Here is a 22,269-nt window from a genome sequence, read left to right as displayed (position 1 = left end):
TTGCCCAATTTTTGTCTTACAAACTGCAAATGTTTTAATACAGAGACAGTAGCTTAATTGTTTTGTTAATATTATTTTACTATTTGTCGCTCTGTAAAGAATGCTGTTAGTTTGCTCTGGTTTTAGAATTCTAGTTGGTTGTTTGTCGTTAAATGTGTCTCTTAAATCATCACTCTCTGATTCATTCATATCACATCTTTTCAGAGGTCCTGCTTAAAGAATTATTTATTTGAAGTGGATTATGACATCCACAGAAAAAAGCAACTTTCTTACTGATGGAGCAGCTCATCCCGCTTTGGTAGGCTCTCTCATATACGTTCACTGTATCATATACATTATGGAAATGTTATATGGCAATTTTTACTTCATATGCTCTTCAAGACGATGTTTAATGACTTTTATGTGTTATAGCTGTAGTAATATTATTTGAGTCACATGGTAGATGTGATGTAACCAGTGTCACATCTTATGCGCACCACCTGCCAGCATACTAATCATGGCTAATTATGTTTGCTAGGAGCGGCTACTAGACAGGAAGTTGGTTGGAGACACAGAGTTCCTGCCTTTCCAACCCATCCCTCCAGCAGACATGGAAGAGGCCAGGGTTGACTGGCTCACTTCATCAGAGATAATACTTTACGATGTAGAAGAGCTTCTTCGTCAGCCTTGTCATATTTTCTGGAGTAATCTTATTTTTTCTGATTCACTCAGGGCTAATCTCGACAGCTTCTTGACGTTGTCTCCGCGGTAATTGGCTTTTCACGTACTGTACAGTGCACCCTCAGGATACGATTTTTATTCGTTCCTGAGTTGGCATCGTATGGTGAAAAAATCGTATGTAGGGATATAGAAACCATAGTCATTATATAATGCAAACATCCACTGGTAAAAATTGTCAAAATTTCAAGTGCTGTACATATTAAAAATTAGTAAGAAAATAGTATACCTATTAACTTTAGCAACTATAGTTACCTAGAGTAACTTCAGTTTATTTAGTGGTTATGATCTGCAATAAAATAATAAAATATAAGATTGCAATGTATGTTGGGGAGTTCTTACCTTCACGACAGACATACATAGAACATAAACTTTGAATTCACTTCAAATAAGGCTTTCTAAACACATACACTTGAAGTTGTTTTAGTATGTAGGCATATTTTTAACTATTTTACTGAACTTCAACTTTTTATCACTAAAATTTGATCACTTATCAGTTTTTGTTTTCGCTTTCAATATAACTTTTAGCGGACCTGTTTAAAAACTTTTTCAATCTAGTTCAACAAGAAAGCCTAAGTGATGCTGTTATTGTAATGAAGCAGATTTTTGTTAGCAGGTTAAAAGAAGTTGTCTGACCAACAGACCTTCTGTTGGAAGGGATCACAACTCCAACTGTGTTGCTGGTTTCAAGGAGAAAATATTGCTGTTTTACGCATGAAAATTGCTGAACTGAGAGAAATCGGTCATCATGTCTCTTTCAGGCGTTGTGAAAATATTTTCGGCGAACAGCATTTTGATGTCTTTGTTATTTTGACTTATGTAATACTTCAATTTAAATTAAAGTTAAAATTAAATAAAATTCGAATACGCAAATTTAAGCTCGTGTGAAAATTTTGTTGAATTCGTATTGTGAAATAAGATTTGTATGGTGAAATAAGATTCATATGATGAGGTGAAAAAATCATCATGTTCCCTTATAACAGGGTAATTGTATCCTGAGGGTGCACTGTATTTGGTTTTGCGCCTATAGTTTATGATGTAGATTTACCATATTAGGCTGCGGTCTTGCATATGGGCAACCATCAAGTGAGTTCTCACAAGAACTAAAAAATACTTTTTTAGAGAATTCGATGGATGCCAAGGCGATGAAGAGCTGGTAGATCAGTTGAGAACACTTTACAGAACCTACCTTAGGGTCTTCATGCGCATGACTTCTTGCAAAGAGTCTGTAGAGTATCGTTTCACTGATGGAGTCTATGGCAGTATACTCTACGATAACTACATATTAGATATTCCTAAACTCATAGACATATGTACCCTATTCGGAGGAGCAAACCATGATCTTATAGTTAAAATGATAGCTAATGTGTTTAATTATCAGCCATTATATCTAAAGGATGTGAAGCAAGCCGTTCCTACACTCATCAAGGTAAAACTATACTATGATAATTAGTGTGAGGCTCAATTTTCATAATTAATATGGTTAAATTTTAGTTTATACAAGTCAGCTTTTAAGACAGTCGAATTGACAAAGGTTACATGCCTGGGTTGAGAAGTTTTAGCTGGAGCAGAATTAATTATTAATGCACTTCGTAGACCCTGGCAGTGAGTTGGGAGTCTGTCACGATTCTGCAGTCTAACTCATCCCATCACAATAGCTCAGTTTGCCATTAATCATTTTGTTGATGGTAAAAATATATTCCTATACAATTTAAATTTAAAATCCGAGGTGAGCTCATTTGGCTGCTTGACCAGGGGGATAACTTCACAAAGCTTTATAGATGGCACTTATATGTTGACACGTAGTATTAAAGTCCTATATGTTTACACGTAGTATTAAAGTCTTGTATGTTTACACGTAGTATTAAAGTCTTGTATGTTTACACGTAGTATTAAAGTCTTATATGTTTACACGTAGTATTAGAGTCTTATATGTTTACACGTAGTATTAAAGTCTTATATGTTTACACATAGTATTAAAGTCTTATATGTTTACACGTAGTATTAAAGTCTTATATATGTTTATACGTAGTATTAAAGTCTTATATATGTTGACACGTACTATTAAAGTCTTATATGTTTACACGTAGTATTAGAGTCTTATATGTTTACATGTAGTATTAAAGTCTTATATGTTTACACGTAGTATTAAAGTCTTATATGTTTACACGTAGTATTAAAGTCTTATATATGTTTACACGTAGTATTAAAGTCTTATATGTTTACACGTAGTATTAAAGTCTTATATGTTTACACGTAGTATTAAAGTCTTATATATGTTGACACGTAGTATTAAAGTCATATGTTTGCAGGTAGTATTAGAGTCTTATATGTTTACACGTAGTATTGAAGTCTTATATGTTTATACGTAGTATTAAAGTCTTATATATGTTGACACGTACTATTAAAGTCTTATATGTTTACACATACTATTAAAGTCTTATATGTTTACACGTAGTATTAGAGTCTTATATGTTTACACGTAGTATTAAAGTCTTATATGTTTACACGTAGTATTAAAGTTTTATATGATTACACGTAGTATTAAAGTCTTATATATGTTGACACGTAGTATTAAAGTCTTATATGTTTACATGTAGTATTAAAGTCTTATATGTTTACACGTAGTATTAAAGTCTTATATGTTTACACGTAGTATTCAATAAAATGAGTCATAAAAGCTATGCAAAAACTAAGTTATTTATAAAAAAATTAAGACAATCAATTGATATTCAATAAAAAGAGGTTTATTCGTTACTTAGTGACCTGCTAATGAAAGTTTAGTATATGTAATATGGAGGTTTGTAGGTAGAGATAGTGACAATGATTTGTGGTATAATTTTCTCCCATTTTAATTAACTAAAGTTTTAACTAACATAGTTTTTCTATTATTATTTTGATAATTCATGCATTTCATTTGTAGTTTTCACCTGTGTTGTTGCATTTAAATAGGAAACTGAAATATTTTGGAAAACTTTAAATGTTTGCTGAAATCATTGGAGTAGAGTCTAACATTTCTTCACACTTCACATCATTCTGTAGGCAATTCTTAAGTTGAGGCGATCGAAATAGAGCTTTTGCTGAATTCTTATTGGTTGTTCACTTAATAGCTTGGACGGTGAAGTGCTTTGGATGGGTGAATTTGTGAAAGAAAATCACCCTGCAAGTAAAACACTTTGATTATCACCAACATCTGCGCTAGTAGCTTTCACTGATACCAAGCATCCACCAAAAGGATTATTGAGATGGAGTTGTGAATAAATACGTAGAACTATTATTATTAATATAAGATAGTAAAACTATTTATTAGAGGAGCGACATAGGAGACCTCATTGACTATGCCTCGTTATTTCCAATAGTTATTCAAAGACCTCGTGGAGAAATTATCTGATGACAAATTGATAGAGCCAAGAGATTTATCGATATCAGAACATCGCTCTGCTGATGGTGACTTGTTGGACGTCTCTCTCTACGCATCTGACATGCCCCATAGCCTTAATTCATTCTTACAAGTCTACCCGCCGGCGTGTTTGCCCTTTCACCAGCCCTCCACATATCATGTGTATGTAAAAAATAAACCTAGCGCACGCATGTTATAAGGCTATCCATTACCTTTACTGTTAACCTTACTGTCTCTTACACCAGTCTCAGTGCGCTTCATCTTACAATAGAATCAATTGCGTTTTACAAGTTGTCAGTTGTTTTTTGATATGAAAACACTTGATTTATGGTATTGACTGTGTGACATGGTACCATGGTCACATGGTACCATGTGACCATGGTCACATGGTTCCTGTGCTGTACCGCTAAGCCAGGCTCGGTGTTTGTACAGATGTAACTATAGTGTATTTTGTAAAGTGTTTGTATGTTTATAACTTTTATTGTTACATTCTTTGATTTACTAAAGTGTGTAGAGATGAGGGTGACAACCTTCTAGTATGGGGCAGACAACACCCTTACGTTGGCTTTGCAGTCAACTGGTTGCCTGCTTTATGTACATGTCAGGATCTACGTGTAGGTAATTATAGCTGCGCACTGTTGGTGCTACATCTGCCAGATGGCTCTCTGACAGATAGTTATGCGCTTGTTAATCTATCATGTATACATTCTATGAATTGTTTAGTAATAGAGTTATGTAGAGAGATCTATGAGGTAGTGATATTAGAGAGGTTATTGATGTAGCGATATTTGAGAGGTCAATGATGTTGTGGTAGAAGAGACATTTTTCATGTAGTAACAGAAGGCTTGTGTAGAGCCTCAGTTAGCCCCTATATTCCCTTGTTTACAGCTTATCAGTCTTCTATGAAGATGTACTCTGCAAGCTTTTAGATCAGCTAGACAGTTCTACCCTCAGGTATGCGCATCCATTCCTTTCAGTATACACATCACACAGGTTTCTCTGAATGTTTAATGAAGTCCTATCAGCATTGTATTGTAATCCCACGCTAGTTTGGTAATGATAAACTCAAATCATGGTATTTTTGTATAGTTTGGTGGAATTCTAGCGAGCATTGTTTGCAGTTTCAATCAGGCAGTGAGACTACATCTATGGTTACTTTGATTTAAATCCCTACAGTGACGCGCTAAATGAACTGGACTCCTTTGTTGGAAAATAAATAATTCTCATTTAGAACATTGTTACTCATTGTGAATTTAGTCAATAGCCATAGTTTGTGAATTAAATTAATCTCATTTTGTCCTGATGTTACAGGTGTAAACCAAACATCTACCTATAGAACTATGTTTTGAAATTGACTAAATTTTGAACATTTCATTTCTTTAATGGTTGAAGATAACAATCTGTATATTATCACATCACATACATTTTTCTGCTTATTTCTATTCATATACGTGTCAGACTTAGTATGTTGTATAGTAGTACAAGCCGTACTAGCAGTACTACCCTGTGTTGCCCGGGTAATAAAAAAAGACTTTGGACAGAAAATTTATTTGTATTTAACATATAACAACATTTGCCATTTTAACTTTCAAACTATATATCATGAGAAAAACGTTTTGTATAGTTGAAATAAATTAAGAGAGAAAATAAAAACACCTGTTAAGGTTTTCAAACTTTGTCAAACAACTGTAACCTTCAAACTTCATATCATGAGGAAATGTTTTGTGCAGGTCAAATAAATTTAAAAAAGTAAAACAACTATAAAAAGGTTTAAACGTAAATGTGAAATAATTAGCAACTAATGGCTAAATTAAGCCTGTGTTGCTACGATTACAATGAAAAATTATTTGATATACAGTTATATGATTTTAGTTCATTTTAGTGTTGGCTAGCAAAAATTGGCATGTAGGCTAATAGCGTAGACCATAGGTACAAATCATCATAATTAAAATTAGTACCAATGTACTATGTTAATCTTAGTAACTGTAGGTACCTACAATGACTTTAGTGCATTAGTGCGAAAAAACAAATCTAAATTTGGTCGTGACATAAAACAAAATGTGAAAAAGTTATTTCTGTATAAATTATTGGGAAATACCTGTGTCGCTTTTCAACACTTAACTTGAATACCAACAATCAGTGGAGGATTTCTGGATTACATGAAGCTGTTAAACGAGTTTAAAGTACGCACAAGTTTGTGTTGTTAAAGAAGGGCCGTGTTCACAACGTTCCCACTATGTCATGAGACTGACGATAACAAGTTACTCTGTTGCTGATGCAACAGAGTAACTTGAAATATAAATACTCTACCTACAAGGTTTTGTCAAATGTCAGCTGGGTAATCCAAAAGCTGAACAGATTTAGTGACATTATTTTGCCCGGTTAGGTGCAGCTGCACTTCTGAACATTTCTTTCGATATGATCATTGCTATGATACATTCACTCACTACCTGTTTGTTGAAAATGTAATCGTATAAAGATAAAAGAAAGGCTGTTTCAATGAATTTAACATGAATAATATATGTTCAGTATTGGGTGAAACATGAATAATTTATGTTCAGTACTGGGTGAAACATGAATAATTTATGTTCAGTACTGGGTGAAAGATGAATAATATATGTTCAGTATTGGGTGAAACATGAATAATTCATGTTCAATATTGGGTGAAACATGAATAATATATGTTCAGTATTGGGTGAAACATGAATAATATATGTTCAGTATTGGGTGAAACATGAATAATATATGTTCAGTATTGGGTGAAACATGAATAATTCATGTTCAATATTGGGTGAAACATGAATAATATATGTTCAGCATTGGGTGAAACATGAATAATATATGTTCAGTATTGGGTGAAACATGAATAATATATGTTCAGTATTGGGTGAAACATGAATAATTTATGTTCAGTATTGGGTGAAACATGAATAATATATGTTCAGTATTGGGTGAAACATGAATAATATATGTTCAGTACTGGGTGAAAGATGAATAATATATGTTCAGTATTGGGTGAAACATGAATAATTCATGTTCAATATTGGGTGAAACATGAATAATATGTGTTCAGCATTGGGTGAAACATGAATAATATATGTTCAGTATTGGGTGAAACATGAATAATATATGTTCAGTATTGGGTGAAACATGAATAATTTATGTTCAGTATTGGGTGAAAGATGAATAATATATGTTCAGTATTGGGTGAAACATGAATAATTCATGTTCAATATTGGGTGAAACATGAATAATATATGTTCAGCATTGGGTGAAACATGAATAATATATGTTCAGTATTGGGTGAAACATGAATAATATATGTTCAGTATTGGGTGAAACATGAATAATTTATGTTCAGTATTGGGTGAAACATGAATAATTTATGTTCAGTATTGGGTGAAACATGAATAATATATGTTCAGTATTGGGTGAAACATGAATAATTTATGTTCAGTATTGGGTGAAACATGAATAATTTATGTTCAGTATTGGGTGAAACATGAATAATATATGTTCAGTACTGGGTGAAAGATGAATAATATATGTTCAGTATTGGGTGAAACATGAATAATTCATGTTCAATATTGGGTGAAACATGAATAATATATGTTCAGCATTGGGTGAAACATGAATAATATATGTTCAGTATTGGGTGAAACATGAATAATATATGTTCAGTATTGGGTGAAACATGAATAATTTATGTTCAGTATTGGGTGAAACATGAATAATTTATGTTCAGTATTGGGTGAAACATGAATAATTCATGTTCAATATTGGGTGAAACATGAATAATTTATGTTCAGTATTGGGTGAAACATGAATAATTCATGTTCAATATTGGGTGAAACATGAATAATTCATGTTCAATATTGGGTGAAACATGAATAATTTATGTTCAGTATTGGGTGAAACATGAATAATTCATGTTCAATATTGGGTGAAACATGAATAATATATGTTCAGTATTGGGTGAAACATGAATAATATATGTTCAGTATTGGGTGAAACATGAATAATATATGTTCAGTATTGGGTGAAACATGAATAATATATGTTCAGTATTGGGTGAAAGATGAATAATTTATGTTCAGTATTGGGTGAAACATGAATAATTTATGTTCAGTATTGGGTGAAAGATGAATAATTTATGTTCAGTATTGGGTGAAAGATGAATAATTTATGTTCAGTATTGGGTGAAACATGAATAATTTATGTTCAGTATTGGGTGAAACATGAATAATATATGTTCAGTATTGGGTGAAACATGAATAATATATGTTCAGTATTGGGTGAAACATGAATAATATATGTTCAGTATTGGGTGAAAGATGAATAATTTATGTTCAGTATTGGGTGAAACATGAATAATATATGTTCAGTATTGGGTGAAACATGAATAATATATGTTCAGTATTGGGTGAAACATGAATAATTTATGTTCAGTATTGGGTGAAACATGAATAATTTATGTTCAGTATTGGGTGAAACATGAATAATTCATGTTCAGTATTGGGTGAAACATGAATAGTTTATGTTCAGTATTGGGTGAAACATGAATAATTTATGTTCAGTATTGGGTGAAACATGAATAATTCATGTTCAATATTGGGTGAAACATGAATAATTCATGTTCAATATTGGGTGAAACATGAATACTTTATGTTCAGTATTGGGTGAAACATGAATAATTTATGTTCAGTACTGGGTGAAACATGAATAATTCATGTTCAATATTGGGTGAAACATGAATAATATATGTTCAGTATTGGGTGAAAGATGAATAATTTATGTTCAGTATTGGGTGAAACATGAATAATATATGTTCAGTATTGGGTGAAAGATGAATAATTTATGTTCAGTATTGGGTGAAACATGAATAATTTATGTTCAGTATTGGGTGAAACATGAATAATATATGTTCAGTATTGGGTGAAACATGAATAATATATGTTCAGTATTGGGTGAAACATGAATAATATATGTTCAGTATTGGGTGAAACATGAATAATATATGTTCAGTATTGGGTGAAACATGAATAATATATGTTCAGTATTGGGTGAAAGATGAATAATTTATGTTCAGTATTGGGTGAAACATGAATAATTTATGTTCAGTATTGGGTGAAACATGAATAATTTATGTTCAGTATTGGGTGAAAGATGAATAATTTATGTTCAGTATTGGGTGAAAGATGAATAATTTATGTTCAGTATTGGGTGAAACATGAATAATTTATGTTCAGTATTGGGTGAAACATGAATAATATATGTTCAGTATTGGGTGAAACATGAATAATATATGTTCAGTATTGGGTGAAACATGAATAATATATGTTCAGTATTGGGTGAAAGATGAATAATTTATGTTCAGTATTGGGTGAAACATGAATAATTTATGTTCAGTATTGGGTGAAACATGAATAATTCATGTTCAATATTGGGTGAAACATGAATAGTTTATGTTCAGTATTGGGTGAAACATGAATAATTTATGTTCAGTATTGGGTGAAACATGAATAATTCATGTTCAGTATTGGGTGAAACATGAATAGTTTATGTTCAGTATTGGGTGAAACATGAATAATTTATGTTCAGTATTGGGTGAAACATGAATAATTTATGTTCAGTATTGGGTGAAACATGAATAATTTATGTTCAGTATTGGGTGAAACATGAATAATTTATGTTCAGTATTGGGTGAAACATGAATAATTTATGTTCAGTATTGGGTGAAACATGAATAATTTATGTTCAGTATTGGGTGAAACATGAATAATTCATGTTCAGTATTGGGTGAAACATGAATAGTTTATGTTCAGTATTGGGTGAAACATGAATAATTTATGTTCAGTATTGGGTGAAACATGAATAATTCATGTTCAGTATTGGGTGAAACATGAATAGTTTATGTTCAGTATTGGGTGAAACATGAATAATTTATGTTCAATATTGGGTGAAACATGAATAATTTATGTTCAATATTGGGTGAAACATGAATAATTCATGTTCAATATTGGGTGAAACATGAATACTTTATGTTCAGTATTGGATGAAACATGAATAATTCATGTTCAGTACTTAGGTGAAACATGAATAATAATGGTTACATCCTGTTTCACAGTTGTGTCTTGCCTCAATGGCAATCTTGACTCCTTTTCTCAGCAAACAGCAGCAATTACATTAAAAATTTTATCGATGTGTTAAACAGAGACTCTTCTTCAGGTTGGATTGTCTGATGTTTTCTGACAAGTCCTATAAAATATAAAAACTCAATTTTTTTAATGAAGGCAATTGTTTTTGTCATTGCCATCTCTAAAACTCTCCTATCAGAATGGATTGATACTCGCTGTATAAGTGAACCATGCATAGTGTGTATTGTACAGTTGACCTAGACTGATTGCAGCATTGAATGTCAACAAAAGGCTTATCAGAGGCTCACCATTGCACAAGATGACATCATATCCCTGTTTCGTCTCATCCTCTACACAAGTACCCTTGGTCAAATAATTACAGAGAGGTAAGCCTTTCGGTAAGACTGTGGTAGAGCCAGACACTCAGCTTCCTGTGCAGCTGTTGCAGTGATGTGTTATGGTGGTGGAATAGGTAGAAGAGTCTATCAATTGTTGCAGTTCATCAAATAGATGAAAAATGGGGAAACTAGTACTAATTAGTTATGGATAATGCGCATATAAAGTTGTTGAAAATCGACTTGTTCTGTTCTAGTCTTAGCAGGGAATCGTCCCAGCAACTTGTGCAAGACTATTATGATGTGCTCACTGACTGCCTTGGCAACATCAGGTGAGAAGTATGGTTTGTTCAATTATGGATGTTGATGTGGGATTGTCTCATCTCCGTACAACCAAGTTATCAACTTTAGTGATTCAAATAAAATCGTTTTGCAGGTTCATTGGGCGCTATGCCGGCAAGTTCTCTTATGAAGATGATTTGGAAATTATTAGCAACTTGAATCTACCTAGGTAGGCTATCACTCATTTCCTCTCTAATAGGGTCTATCGTAGTGTATGTAGATCAAGGCTAGAGGTTCAGGTCTTTGCTCATAGAGCTTCTATGTTACACAGTGACACGATGAGACAGTCTTTTATAAGAGATGGTTTGCTAGCAGCCCTCAGTCAAGAAGAAACGGAAAAGGCAAAGTTTTCTAAAGATGAGGAGCCCTCAATAACTTCGTCGGCGCAGCAACCTACTGTAGGTGGCAGCACTTTAATGTTATTTTTAACGTTTAGTAGCAATTCCTCATCAAAACTTGAAAAAGAGGTCTTTTATTAGGGTATTATTTGAAAATTGTCCCTGAGTGATTGTGATTGCTACTCAAATTTTATTATTTGCTTTCCTTGCTATAGTAAACAAAGTTACAGTTTGGGCGCCTGCAATCCACCAAGTAGTTTTATGTTACCAAACTTTACATAGTATGTCAACATTCCTCATTTTCATCAGTTTTTTTTAATTTCAATTGTTATTTAATGCTATGACTACACTTTTAGCAACAGGCTGAAAGGTCATAGGTTAACTCTCTGCTGGAGCTTTTCAGCTGCTCATTTCAGTAATCAGAGATGCCCAATAGAAATTATCAGAGTTGATCCAGAGACTAATCTAATTTACCAGTCATCATTGAAAGCCAACCCGATTCAGATTATAGAAAATATACATTAAATATTTTTTCTATTTATTAGTATAAATACGAGGCAAATTTTTTTTTATTCAATTTCGTGATGCTACCAATTAGAAGTATCACACTTCTTTTTAGCCCAAGTTGAGTTGTAATAATTTCTGTTTTTGCAAATGAAAATGCATCGTTTACGCCCTGATTAAAACGAGAATTTTTTTAATTTATTGTCTACATTACTCAAGTATGACTAAAATTAATTTTTCAGTATCAAAATTCATTAGATATTTATATTTGAGCGATATTAACTTGCAGTTGACGATATTTGTTTGAAGTGATAGCCTTAAATATCATTACTATAATAATTAGTAGGTTTTAAGAAATTTTTGGAACATGTTTAAAGAAGGATTATTCCATACTGATCCAAATACTTTACCTTGATATCATTACCAATACTGATCCAGATACCTGACTTTGATACCAATACAAATACTGATCCAAATACTCGACCTTGATATCATTACCAATACTGATCCAGATACCTGACTTTGATACCAATACAAATACTGATCCAAATACTTGACCTTGATATCATTACCAATACTGATCCAGATACCTGACTTTGATATCAATACAAATACTGATCCAAATACTCGACCTTGATATCATTACCAATACTGATCCAGATACCTGACTTTGATATCAATACAAATACTGATCCAAATACTCGACCTTGATATCATTACCAATACTGATCCAGATACCTGACTTTGATACCAATACAAATACTGATCCAAATACTCGACCTTGATATCATTACCAATATTGATCCAGATACCTGACTTTGATATCAATACAATTACTGATCCAAATACTCGACCTTGATATCATTACCAATACTGATCCAGATACCTGACTTTGATATCAATACAAATACTGATCCAAATACTCGACCTTGATATCATTACCAATACTGATCCAGATACCTGACTTTGATATCAATACAAATACTGATCCAAATACTCGACCTTGATATCATTACCAATACTGATCCAGATACCTGACTTTGATACCAATACAAATACTGATCCAAATACTCGACCTTGATATCATTACCAATATTGATCCAGATACCTGACTTTGATATCAATACAATTACTGATCCAAATACTCGACCTTGATATCATTACCAATACTGATCCAGATACCTGACTTTGATACCAATACAAATACTGATCCAAATACTCGACCTTGATATCATTACCAATACTGATCCAGATACCTGACTTTGATATCAATACAAATACTGATCCAAATACTCGACCTTGATATCATTACCAATACTGATCCAGATACCTGACTTTGATACCAATACAAATACTGATCCAAATACTCGACCTTGATATCATTACCAATACTGATCCAGATACCTGACTTTGATATCAATACAAATACTGATCCAAATACTCGACCTTGATATCATTACCAATACTGATCCAGATACCTGACTTTGATACCAATACAAATACTGATCCAAATACTCGACCTTGATATCATTACCAATACTGATCCAGATACCTGACTTTGATACCAATACAAATACTGATCCAAATACTCGACCTTGATATCATTACCAATACTGATCCAGATACCTGACTTTGATATCAATCCAAATACTGATCCAAATACTCGACCTTGATATCATTACCGATACTGATCCAGATACCTGACTTTGATACCAATACAAATACTGATCCAAATACTCGACCTTGATATCATTACTAATACTGATCCAGATACCTGACTTTGATACCAATACAAATACTGATCCAAATACTCGACCTTGATATCATTACCAATACTGATCCAGATACCTGACTTTGATACCAATACAAATACTGATCCAAATACTCGACCTTGATATCATTACCAATACTGATCCAGATACCTGACTTTGATACCAATACAAATACTGATCCAAATACTCGACCTTGATATCATTACCAATACTGATCCAGATACCTGACTTTGATATCAATACAAATACTGATCCAAATACTCGACCTTGATATCATTACCAATACTGATCCAGATACCTGACTTTGATACCAATACAAATACTGATCCAAATACTCGACCTTGATATCATTACCAATACTGATACAGATACCTGACTTTGATACCAATACAAATACTGATCCAAATACTCGACCTTGATATCATTACCAATACTGATCCAGATACCTGACTTTGATACCAATACAAATACTGATCCAAATACTCGACCTTGATATCATTACCAATACTGATCCAGATACCTGACTTTGATATCAATACAAATACTGATCCAAATACTCGACCTTGATATCATTACCAATACTGATCCAGATACCTGACTTTGATACCAATGCAAATACTGATCCAAATACTCGACCTTGATATCATTACCAATACTGATCCAGATACCTGACTTTGATACCAATACAAATACTGATCCAAATACTCGACCTTGATATCATTACCAATACTGATCCAGATACCTGACTTTGATATCAATCCAAATACTGATCCAAATACTCGACCTTGATATCATTACCAATACTGATCCAGATACCTGACTTTGACACCAATACAAATACTGATCCAAATACTCGACCTTGATATCATTACCAATACTGATCCAGATACCTGACTTTGATACCAATACAAATACTGATCCAAATACTCGACCTTGATATCATTACCAATACTGATCCAGATACCTGACTTTGATACCAATACAAATACTGATCCAAATACTCGACCTTGATATCATTACCAATACTGATCCAGATACCTGACTTTGATATCAATACAAATACTGATCCAAATACTCGACCTTGATATCATTACCAATACTGATCCAGATACCTGACTTTGATACCAATACAAATACTGATCCAAATACTCGACCTTGATATCATTACCAATACTGATCCAGATACCTGACTTTGATATCAATACAAATACTGATTCAAATACTCGACCTTGATATCATTACCAATACTGATCCAGATACCTGACTTTGATACCAATACAAATACTGATCCAAATACTCGACCTTGACATCATTACCAATACTGATCCAGATACCTGACTTTGATACCAATACAAATACTGATCCAAATACTCGACCTTGATATCATTACCAATACTGATCCAGATACCTGACTTTGATATCAATCCAAATACTGATCCAAATACTCGACCTTGATATCATTACCGATACTGATCCAGATACCTGACTTTGATACCAATGCAAATACTGATCCAAATACTCGACCTTGATATCATTACCAATACTGATCCAGATACCTGACTTTGATACCAATACAAATACTGATCCAAATACTCGACCTTGATATCATTACCAATACTGATCCAGATACCTGACTTTGATATCAATACAAATACTGATCCAAATACTCGACCTTGATATCATTACCAATACTGATCCAGATACCTGACTTTGATACCAATACAAATACTGATCCAAATACTCGACCTTGATATCATTACCAATACTGATCCAGATACCTGACTTTGATACCAATACAAATACTGATCCAAATACTCGACCTTGATATCATTACCAATACTGATCCAGATACCTGACTTTGATACCAATACAAATACTGATCCAAATACTCGACCTTGATATCATTACCAATACTGATCCAGATACCTGACTTTGATACCAATACAAATACTGATCCAAATACTCGACCTTGATATCATTACCAATACTGATCCAAATACCTGACTTTGATACCAATACAAATACTGATCCAAATACTCGACCTTGATATCATTACCAATACTGATCCAGATACCTGACTTTGATATCAATACAAATACTGATCCAAATACTCGACCTTGATATCATTACCAATACTGATCCAGATACCTGACTTTGATACCAATACAAATACTGATCCAAATACTCGACCTTGATATCATTACCAATACTGATCCAGATACCTGACTTTGATATCAATACAAATACTGATCCAAATACTCGACCTTGATATCATTACCAATACTGATCCAGATACCTGACTTTGATACCAATACAAATACTGATCCAAATACTCGACCTTGATATCATTACCAATACTGATCCAGATACCTGACTTTGATACCAATACAAATACTGATCCAAATACTCGACCTTGATATCATTACCAATACTGATCCAGATACCTGACTTTGATACCAATACAAATACTGATCCAAATACTCGACCTTGATATCATTACCAATACTGATCCAGATACCTGACTTTGATACCAATACAAATACTGATCCAAATACTCGACCTTGATATCATTACCAATACTGATCCAAATACCTGACTTTGATACCAATACAAATACTGATCCAAATACTCGACCTTGATATCATTACCAATACTGATCCAGATACCTGACTTTGATATCAATACAAATACTGATCCAAATACTCGACCTTGATATCATTACCAATACTGATCCAGATACCTGACTTTGATACCAATACAAATACTGATCCAAGTACTTGACCTTGATATCGATACAGATACTGATCCAAATACTCGACCTTGATATCATTACAGATACTGGTCCAAGTACTTGACCTTGATATCGATACAGATCAGGCTATTTCTATCAGCAATGTATTTGATGTCAGTTTTTTAGGTTCCTACAATGCTTCTTTTATTATGCTCTGTAATGTCCCTCGGGGCATACAGAATCTTTAACTTTTCATCAATTCATCTTTAATAAAAGCTTTTTAGATGGAAAAGTCCTAATGACTTTAAAGTGTAATTGCTCAAGTCTATTGCTGATTTGTATTTTATCAATATGGATGCTATATCACTTTTTACTGGTTAGGTTGCTTATACAACACTCACTTTCTACTGTTTACGTTGATCATACAGCACTCACTTTCTACTGTTTAAGTTGATCATATAACACTAACTTTCTACTGTTTAAGTTGATCATACAACACTCACTTTCTACTGTTTAGCTTGATCATACAACACTCATTTTTTACCGTTTAGGTTGATCATATAACTCTCACTTTCTACCGTTTAAGTTGATCATACAACACTCACTTTCTACTGTTTAGCTTGATCATACAACACTCATTTTCTACCGTTTAGGTTGATCATATAACTCTCACTTTCTACCGTTTAAGTTGATCATACAACACTCACTTTCTCCTGTTTGAGTTGATCATACAACACTCGCTTTCTACTGTTTAAGTTGTTCATACAACACTCACTTTTTGTCTTGTGTTAGACTGCTCATATGACTGATTTGGAGGCCTCGGGCGGGGCGGCAGGTAACCCATCCGCTACTGAGACAACTAGTAGTGGAGCCACTTCATTGATAACAGAACTTTTTCCAGACCTAGGTGCTGGTTTTATCGAGGTATGGATTCACACTTTTTTTAGTTATTTCAGCTGAACTCTAAAAAACTGTTGTACTGACTGTCTCCCACTGATACTGGGGCGTTTATAGTTATCATCGCACGTAGTTTATTAATGAAATTCATGCTATGGGTTTGATTACAACGTTGGTTGCATTGCATAGTGAATTAGTGCATAGTGAATTAGTCTGTTTTGATATTATGTCATATGTTGAGAAGATTGTATGATAAAGCAACTATTTTCACAAGATTCCATTGCATCTTGTTTACTTCATTTCAAAGCAAAAAACAACAATGATTTCTTCGAGTAATGGAATAGCATTAAAATAAATTATACAAAACTAGGTAGAAAACTAAATTTAATTATTTTAAATATATGAAAAAAACTGAATTAATAATGTGATAATTAGTTAAGAGACGTGTTTTTTAATAGGTATGTGAATTGAAGTGTAGGATCTGTAGTTGGGTTTTATAATGCATAATTTACACTTATTGGAAAAGGTCTAAATAAATTTAACGTACACATAGTTTTTTACTTTTGGATATTTCTAACAGTTCTTTTACTTTATTTACAAAACTAGTGTTTTAAAAAAGTTTGGAAATTTGTTGTGATGAATGTTTGCTCAAATTTTGCATCATATGTTGAAAAATTTGCAAGTATAAGTAATCATAAGTTGATGTTTGACTGTACATCCTATTTATAGTCATGAAATACTGTAGATATTGAAAAACTTTAATATGCCTTCAGTCATTCTACCATTTTAAAAACGAGCTGGAAAGTTGAGATGTGAGCTATAAAAATGGGTCTTTATTATTATGCTGTTGGAGAAATAACAAAATACGTTCAAGTATTGTAATAATAATAACAACGGTCGCTTCCCAACAATAATATTAAATTTTCCATCTAGCACGCTAATGAAGGCATTACGCAGACCTTTTACTAAAAGGTTGACTTGCAACAAAATTCACATTACAGGTATTTGGTATCAAAAGATTCACCATGTCTTACTCTGTTGTGTTGTAGGTGCAAAATATGTGGAAATGTGATTACAAGCTCTTAAAAGCTCAAAAACGAACACTTAATCGCAGCCATCACAAAAACGCCGTAAATTGGAATCCTCTCCAAAACGGCTCAAATGTGACGTAGTTAAACACGATGTGCTTCTGTTTACACTTACATGCAACCTCATTCGTCGAAATATTTTCACAAATATACCTCACGCATTCAATAAAACCATGTCTATTGTTCTTACGCATCTGTTTTATCATCATTGTAATGCTGTCACTTTTAGCACTGATATCTTATAACTTACCGTAAAAAATCGTTAAACTTATTAACCTTAGCTCGAAGGAGTACATATCATTGTCTGATAATCATGATGAGCCTGTTGGATACCTGTGATAATCGAAAAGCGCTGCAAAAATTATTTGCGAAGTATTGGGTCACGTGATCAGATTACGACTTGACGATTGAATAATGCTGAAACAAAACTGTAAGGTAGCGAGCATCTATATTTGATACGGGATCTTCGGTAAAACCCGAAGTGTTTGTCATAAACTAGTGCTACGACAAGTTTTATATTGAGCTTTTTATTGGCCTTTCAATTCACGTGAGAGCATCACGTGACAAGACGATAACCAAACTGTAATGACTACGTCAGATAAATAAAGAAATTCCAATCTATGGCGGCTTTTCGTTTTTGAGCTTTTAAGAGCTTGTAATCACATTTCCACGTATTTGGCACCTACAACACAGCATAGTAAGACATGGTGAATCTTTTGATACCAAATAACTGTAATGTGAATTTTGTTGCAAGTCAACCCTTTTTAGGTCTATTAACTTACATGATATACTTTGATAGCTTGAAGCTGAGTACCGTTATGAACATTAGATGATGGATTCTAATGTAGCGCGTTTTGATTCTGTGATATGCCGTTATGAATATAGAGACATAGATTGTTAAAGATTGTGATAGATAGGGAGCAGCGCTTTTATGAGGTGTTGGTTGTAGGAATAATCATTGATACTAAATAGGGGAAGAAACTGGTGATCCTCATTTCAAATCAGGAGAGATGGATGCGGGTCGAGTGAGCCGGTTAAAATAGTTTTACAAAGCTCAAGGTGCTCGCTTTATTTCTTCTCATGGTCAGATTTGATGATTTGTTGACTGCATAGGCATCACAAGTTGATAGCCCAGTACATAGTTGGGGTGATACTGTGTGGAAACATGTGGGTTCCGCTAGGCCAAGTGCAGTAGGCTCTCCTCATTCGGTAGTTGAACAATGTTACACCAGAAGCTGTTAGATATTTGATAGATACGGAGAAGAAATTAACGGAGTGACGTTTTAAATGCGCTTAGATGATAATCCTAGTTAAGATTAGCCAACCAGCAACTGTTTCATGACCCAGAAAGAGAACTAAATTTTTGAGATGGTGGCAATAAAAGGAATGGAGACGGAAGGCGGTCTAAAAAACTAAGGTCCAAGATGTTGTTCATCCTCTGTCGTTACCAAGTGTTCACGTAATTATACTGTTAGCTAGGTTCCCCTGTCGGCATTGCTCTATTTGTTCATAGCAGCCCAATCCAGTCTCATCTCTTCAAGCTGTACATGGTAAAAACAACAGCAAAAGATGACATGTTAAAAGCAAAATTGCATTCATATAGATAAACATGAGTTAAAAGTACTGGCAGCAACACTGATTGTAAGTTTACCAACTCGAATTAGCGAGTCTTACAAAGTAAATTTGGTATATTGGACAGCATCGCTAGCTGATGCACTTTTCTCATCACACTATTGTGATCTGTGTAACTCCAGTGAATACCGTCGGTATTGAAGAATAACAACCTGATTGGTCTGAACTGTGCTCAACTACTGTTAACGATTGTTGATGATATGCCCTGCAATGGTTCCCTTTAGTACTCACCAAGTATATTAACAGCAAATTGTATATAATTTTAGCTTTTGTACTACATAAAATGCTTAGCAAACAACCTACAGCAATATAAGCAGAAACCTTATATAGTTGTTTCAGGGTAGACAGCAGTATTTTACATACGACTCGTTCTAACTTGGAACAACTTCTTAATGATGCCAAGACATCAGTTTAGTTTACAAGAATTTTTTCATGCACCAAGTGGTTTTTTCAGTTGTGTATGAAGTATTATCATTCTACGGAAGAGTTTGTGAGTGCGTTACTCGAGGACAACCTCCCACCATCACTCCAGGAACTGGATAGAAGCTTGCCAGTGTAAGTTGCTTAATAGCCATCGATTGCAGGTTATTGGAGGGACAACCCTCACTTGGCTAATATCGCTTTAGCAAAAAGGTATCAACAATGTAAACAATCCTAGCTAGAAAGGGACTATCATGTTTGTTTTTTATTTTACTTTTATTATATACACATTATTTATTTTATTTATTTACATTAACAATATAATTATGCAATTTTGGAAATTGACTGCCATGTCTTACTCACAGTTTTTCCAAAGGCTGCACTATGATTTAGTACTTTTACATGGTCATTTGTACACCAAAATCTTCTCTACTTGGAGTTAGAAAAATTTGTGATTTTTCGAGAACAAAAATCAGAATTTTTCGATGCTTATGATTTTTTTATTTTAATTTTTTGCTCATGCAAATCATCTGTATTGCACTGCACATCAGAATGCTGGTGAGCCCCCTTCTCAGTATTAGTGACTTACACGCTTCAATTTTTCAAATTCTTATATTTCTTGCATTCAGCAAACAGTCATAGAAGATCATAAAGTGTAAACTATATGTAAATTAGTGGAGTAGAGCTACTAGCAGTGTCACACAAGCTTCAAAAAAAGCTGAAGACACAAAAACGTAGTATGAAATGTTTAAACCTATTCTACCTTGGTGTGTTGTACCTTGGTGTGCTCCTTGCCGGTTCAATACTTGCTGGTTTTTCAGTACCTAGTCAGTTTCTTATTTTGAATCAATGCAGCCAAAGGTGGAAAATACTCTTTCGCAACTTGAACTTGAGCTGATTGTGGTAAAGAAAAGTGTGTGATGTCATGTCATTTATTAAACATAGTAGTGAGGGAAAACTGCACCAGTTACAGTTGCTACCTCACAGTGAATTCCGCTTCCAGATTTCCTGAATAAAGTTATAGGTCCTAACTTCAAAGGATCTATTTTAGCATTGCACTAGACATGCAGTAAATTATCTCCATCACACTTGCTAATTCATGACAGAGGAGTGTTTATAGATTTGTTACACACATCAAAACAAGATTGTTTGTCAAGCGCAATTTTTGCAAAATTGTGAAAAAATAAAGTCGTCTTGTTTTTTCTTTGAGAAAAATCATGTCAATATTTTATTTTTTCGTGCTGCTTTACTTTTACTTATCATTTATCAAATTGGAATACTATTATATGGTACTATAAAATACTGAATGCAATGACAAACTGCTTATATTTTAGCTTTATTAATAGAGCTGTTAGAATTGTATGCCTTCACCAAGTGCATGTATTAATGCTCAAGTGTTATTTGTTGGTTTGCTGTAGAGCTCCTGAAGAGCGTAGTTTAGTTAATTCAAGGAAAAATGTCTTCGACAATGATGAGTTTGATGTCTTTCGGAGAACAACAGTCGATACCTCAAAGATGCACAGAGGAAAACGGTGAGATCTTTTTATCTTGGCGATTAGGTCAGGCACGTATCATCACTGCGGTACAGGTCGAGAAGTGTTGAGTAGAAGCATTAACTTTCCGTGCTACTCCTTTATATATCTAATCGTTATTAGGTTAAGATTACATAAAAAGGGTTTTGAATTTGAAACATAATTCTGAAAATAAATTGTGCTGGGTGTGTTTAATGGCTCATCAATTATTCAGTGTCGAAAGGTTGTCTAATCCTGACACAGCCCAAAAGGATAAGATAAAAGAGTTGGTTATAGCCAGTGAGGAATTGTCACTTCACAAGAATGGAGGTGGCACCACCTTTGACGGGGACATATATGATGATGAGTATGACGATACATACGATGCAAATGAGGTGGGAGCGGATGACGCTGATGAAGTTGTGGAACTTATGGGAAGGTAAGT

General features: G+C 33.6%; 1 protein-coding gene across 1 annotated transcript in view; it reads left to right on the top strand.

The window, feature by feature from the left end:
* The first annotated feature begins 203 nt into the window (after positions 1-203).
* LOC137394790 (activating signal cointegrator 1 complex subunit 2-like) overlaps positions 204-22,269 on the top strand; it is a 25,766-nt gene continuing 3,700 nt past the window's right edge. Inside the window, exons 1-13 of the mRNA XM_068081562.1 lie at positions 204-298; positions 518-747; positions 1,840-2,146; positions 4,077-4,279; positions 5,006-5,071; positions 10,527-10,640; positions 10,847-10,921; positions 11,026-11,100; positions 11,203-11,329; positions 17,069-17,200; positions 20,348-20,448; positions 21,732-21,845; positions 22,060-22,263. Of these exons, the coding sequence (XP_067937663.1) occupies positions 242-298; positions 518-747; positions 1,840-2,146; positions 4,077-4,279; positions 5,006-5,071; positions 10,527-10,640; positions 10,847-10,921; positions 11,026-11,100; positions 11,203-11,329; positions 17,069-17,200; positions 20,348-20,448; positions 21,732-21,845; positions 22,060-22,263 (1,805 nt within the window). The 5' untranslated portion in view covers positions 204-241. The remainder of the gene's footprint in view (positions 299-517; positions 748-1,839; positions 2,147-4,076; positions 4,280-5,005; positions 5,072-10,526; positions 10,641-10,846; positions 10,922-11,025; positions 11,101-11,202; positions 11,330-17,068; positions 17,201-20,347; positions 20,449-21,731; positions 21,846-22,059; positions 22,264-22,269) is intronic.

This window comes from Watersipora subatra, chromosome 1 (genome assembly GCF_963576615.1).
Source record: "Watersipora subatra chromosome 1, tzWatSuba1.1, whole genome shotgun sequence".
Classification (NCBI taxonomy): Eukaryota; Metazoa; Bryozoa; class Gymnolaemata; order Cheilostomatida; family Watersiporidae; genus Watersipora; species Watersipora subatra.
The sequence above is the reverse complement of the archived record's forward strand: the minus strand, read 5'-3'. Positions and strand labels throughout refer to the sequence as shown.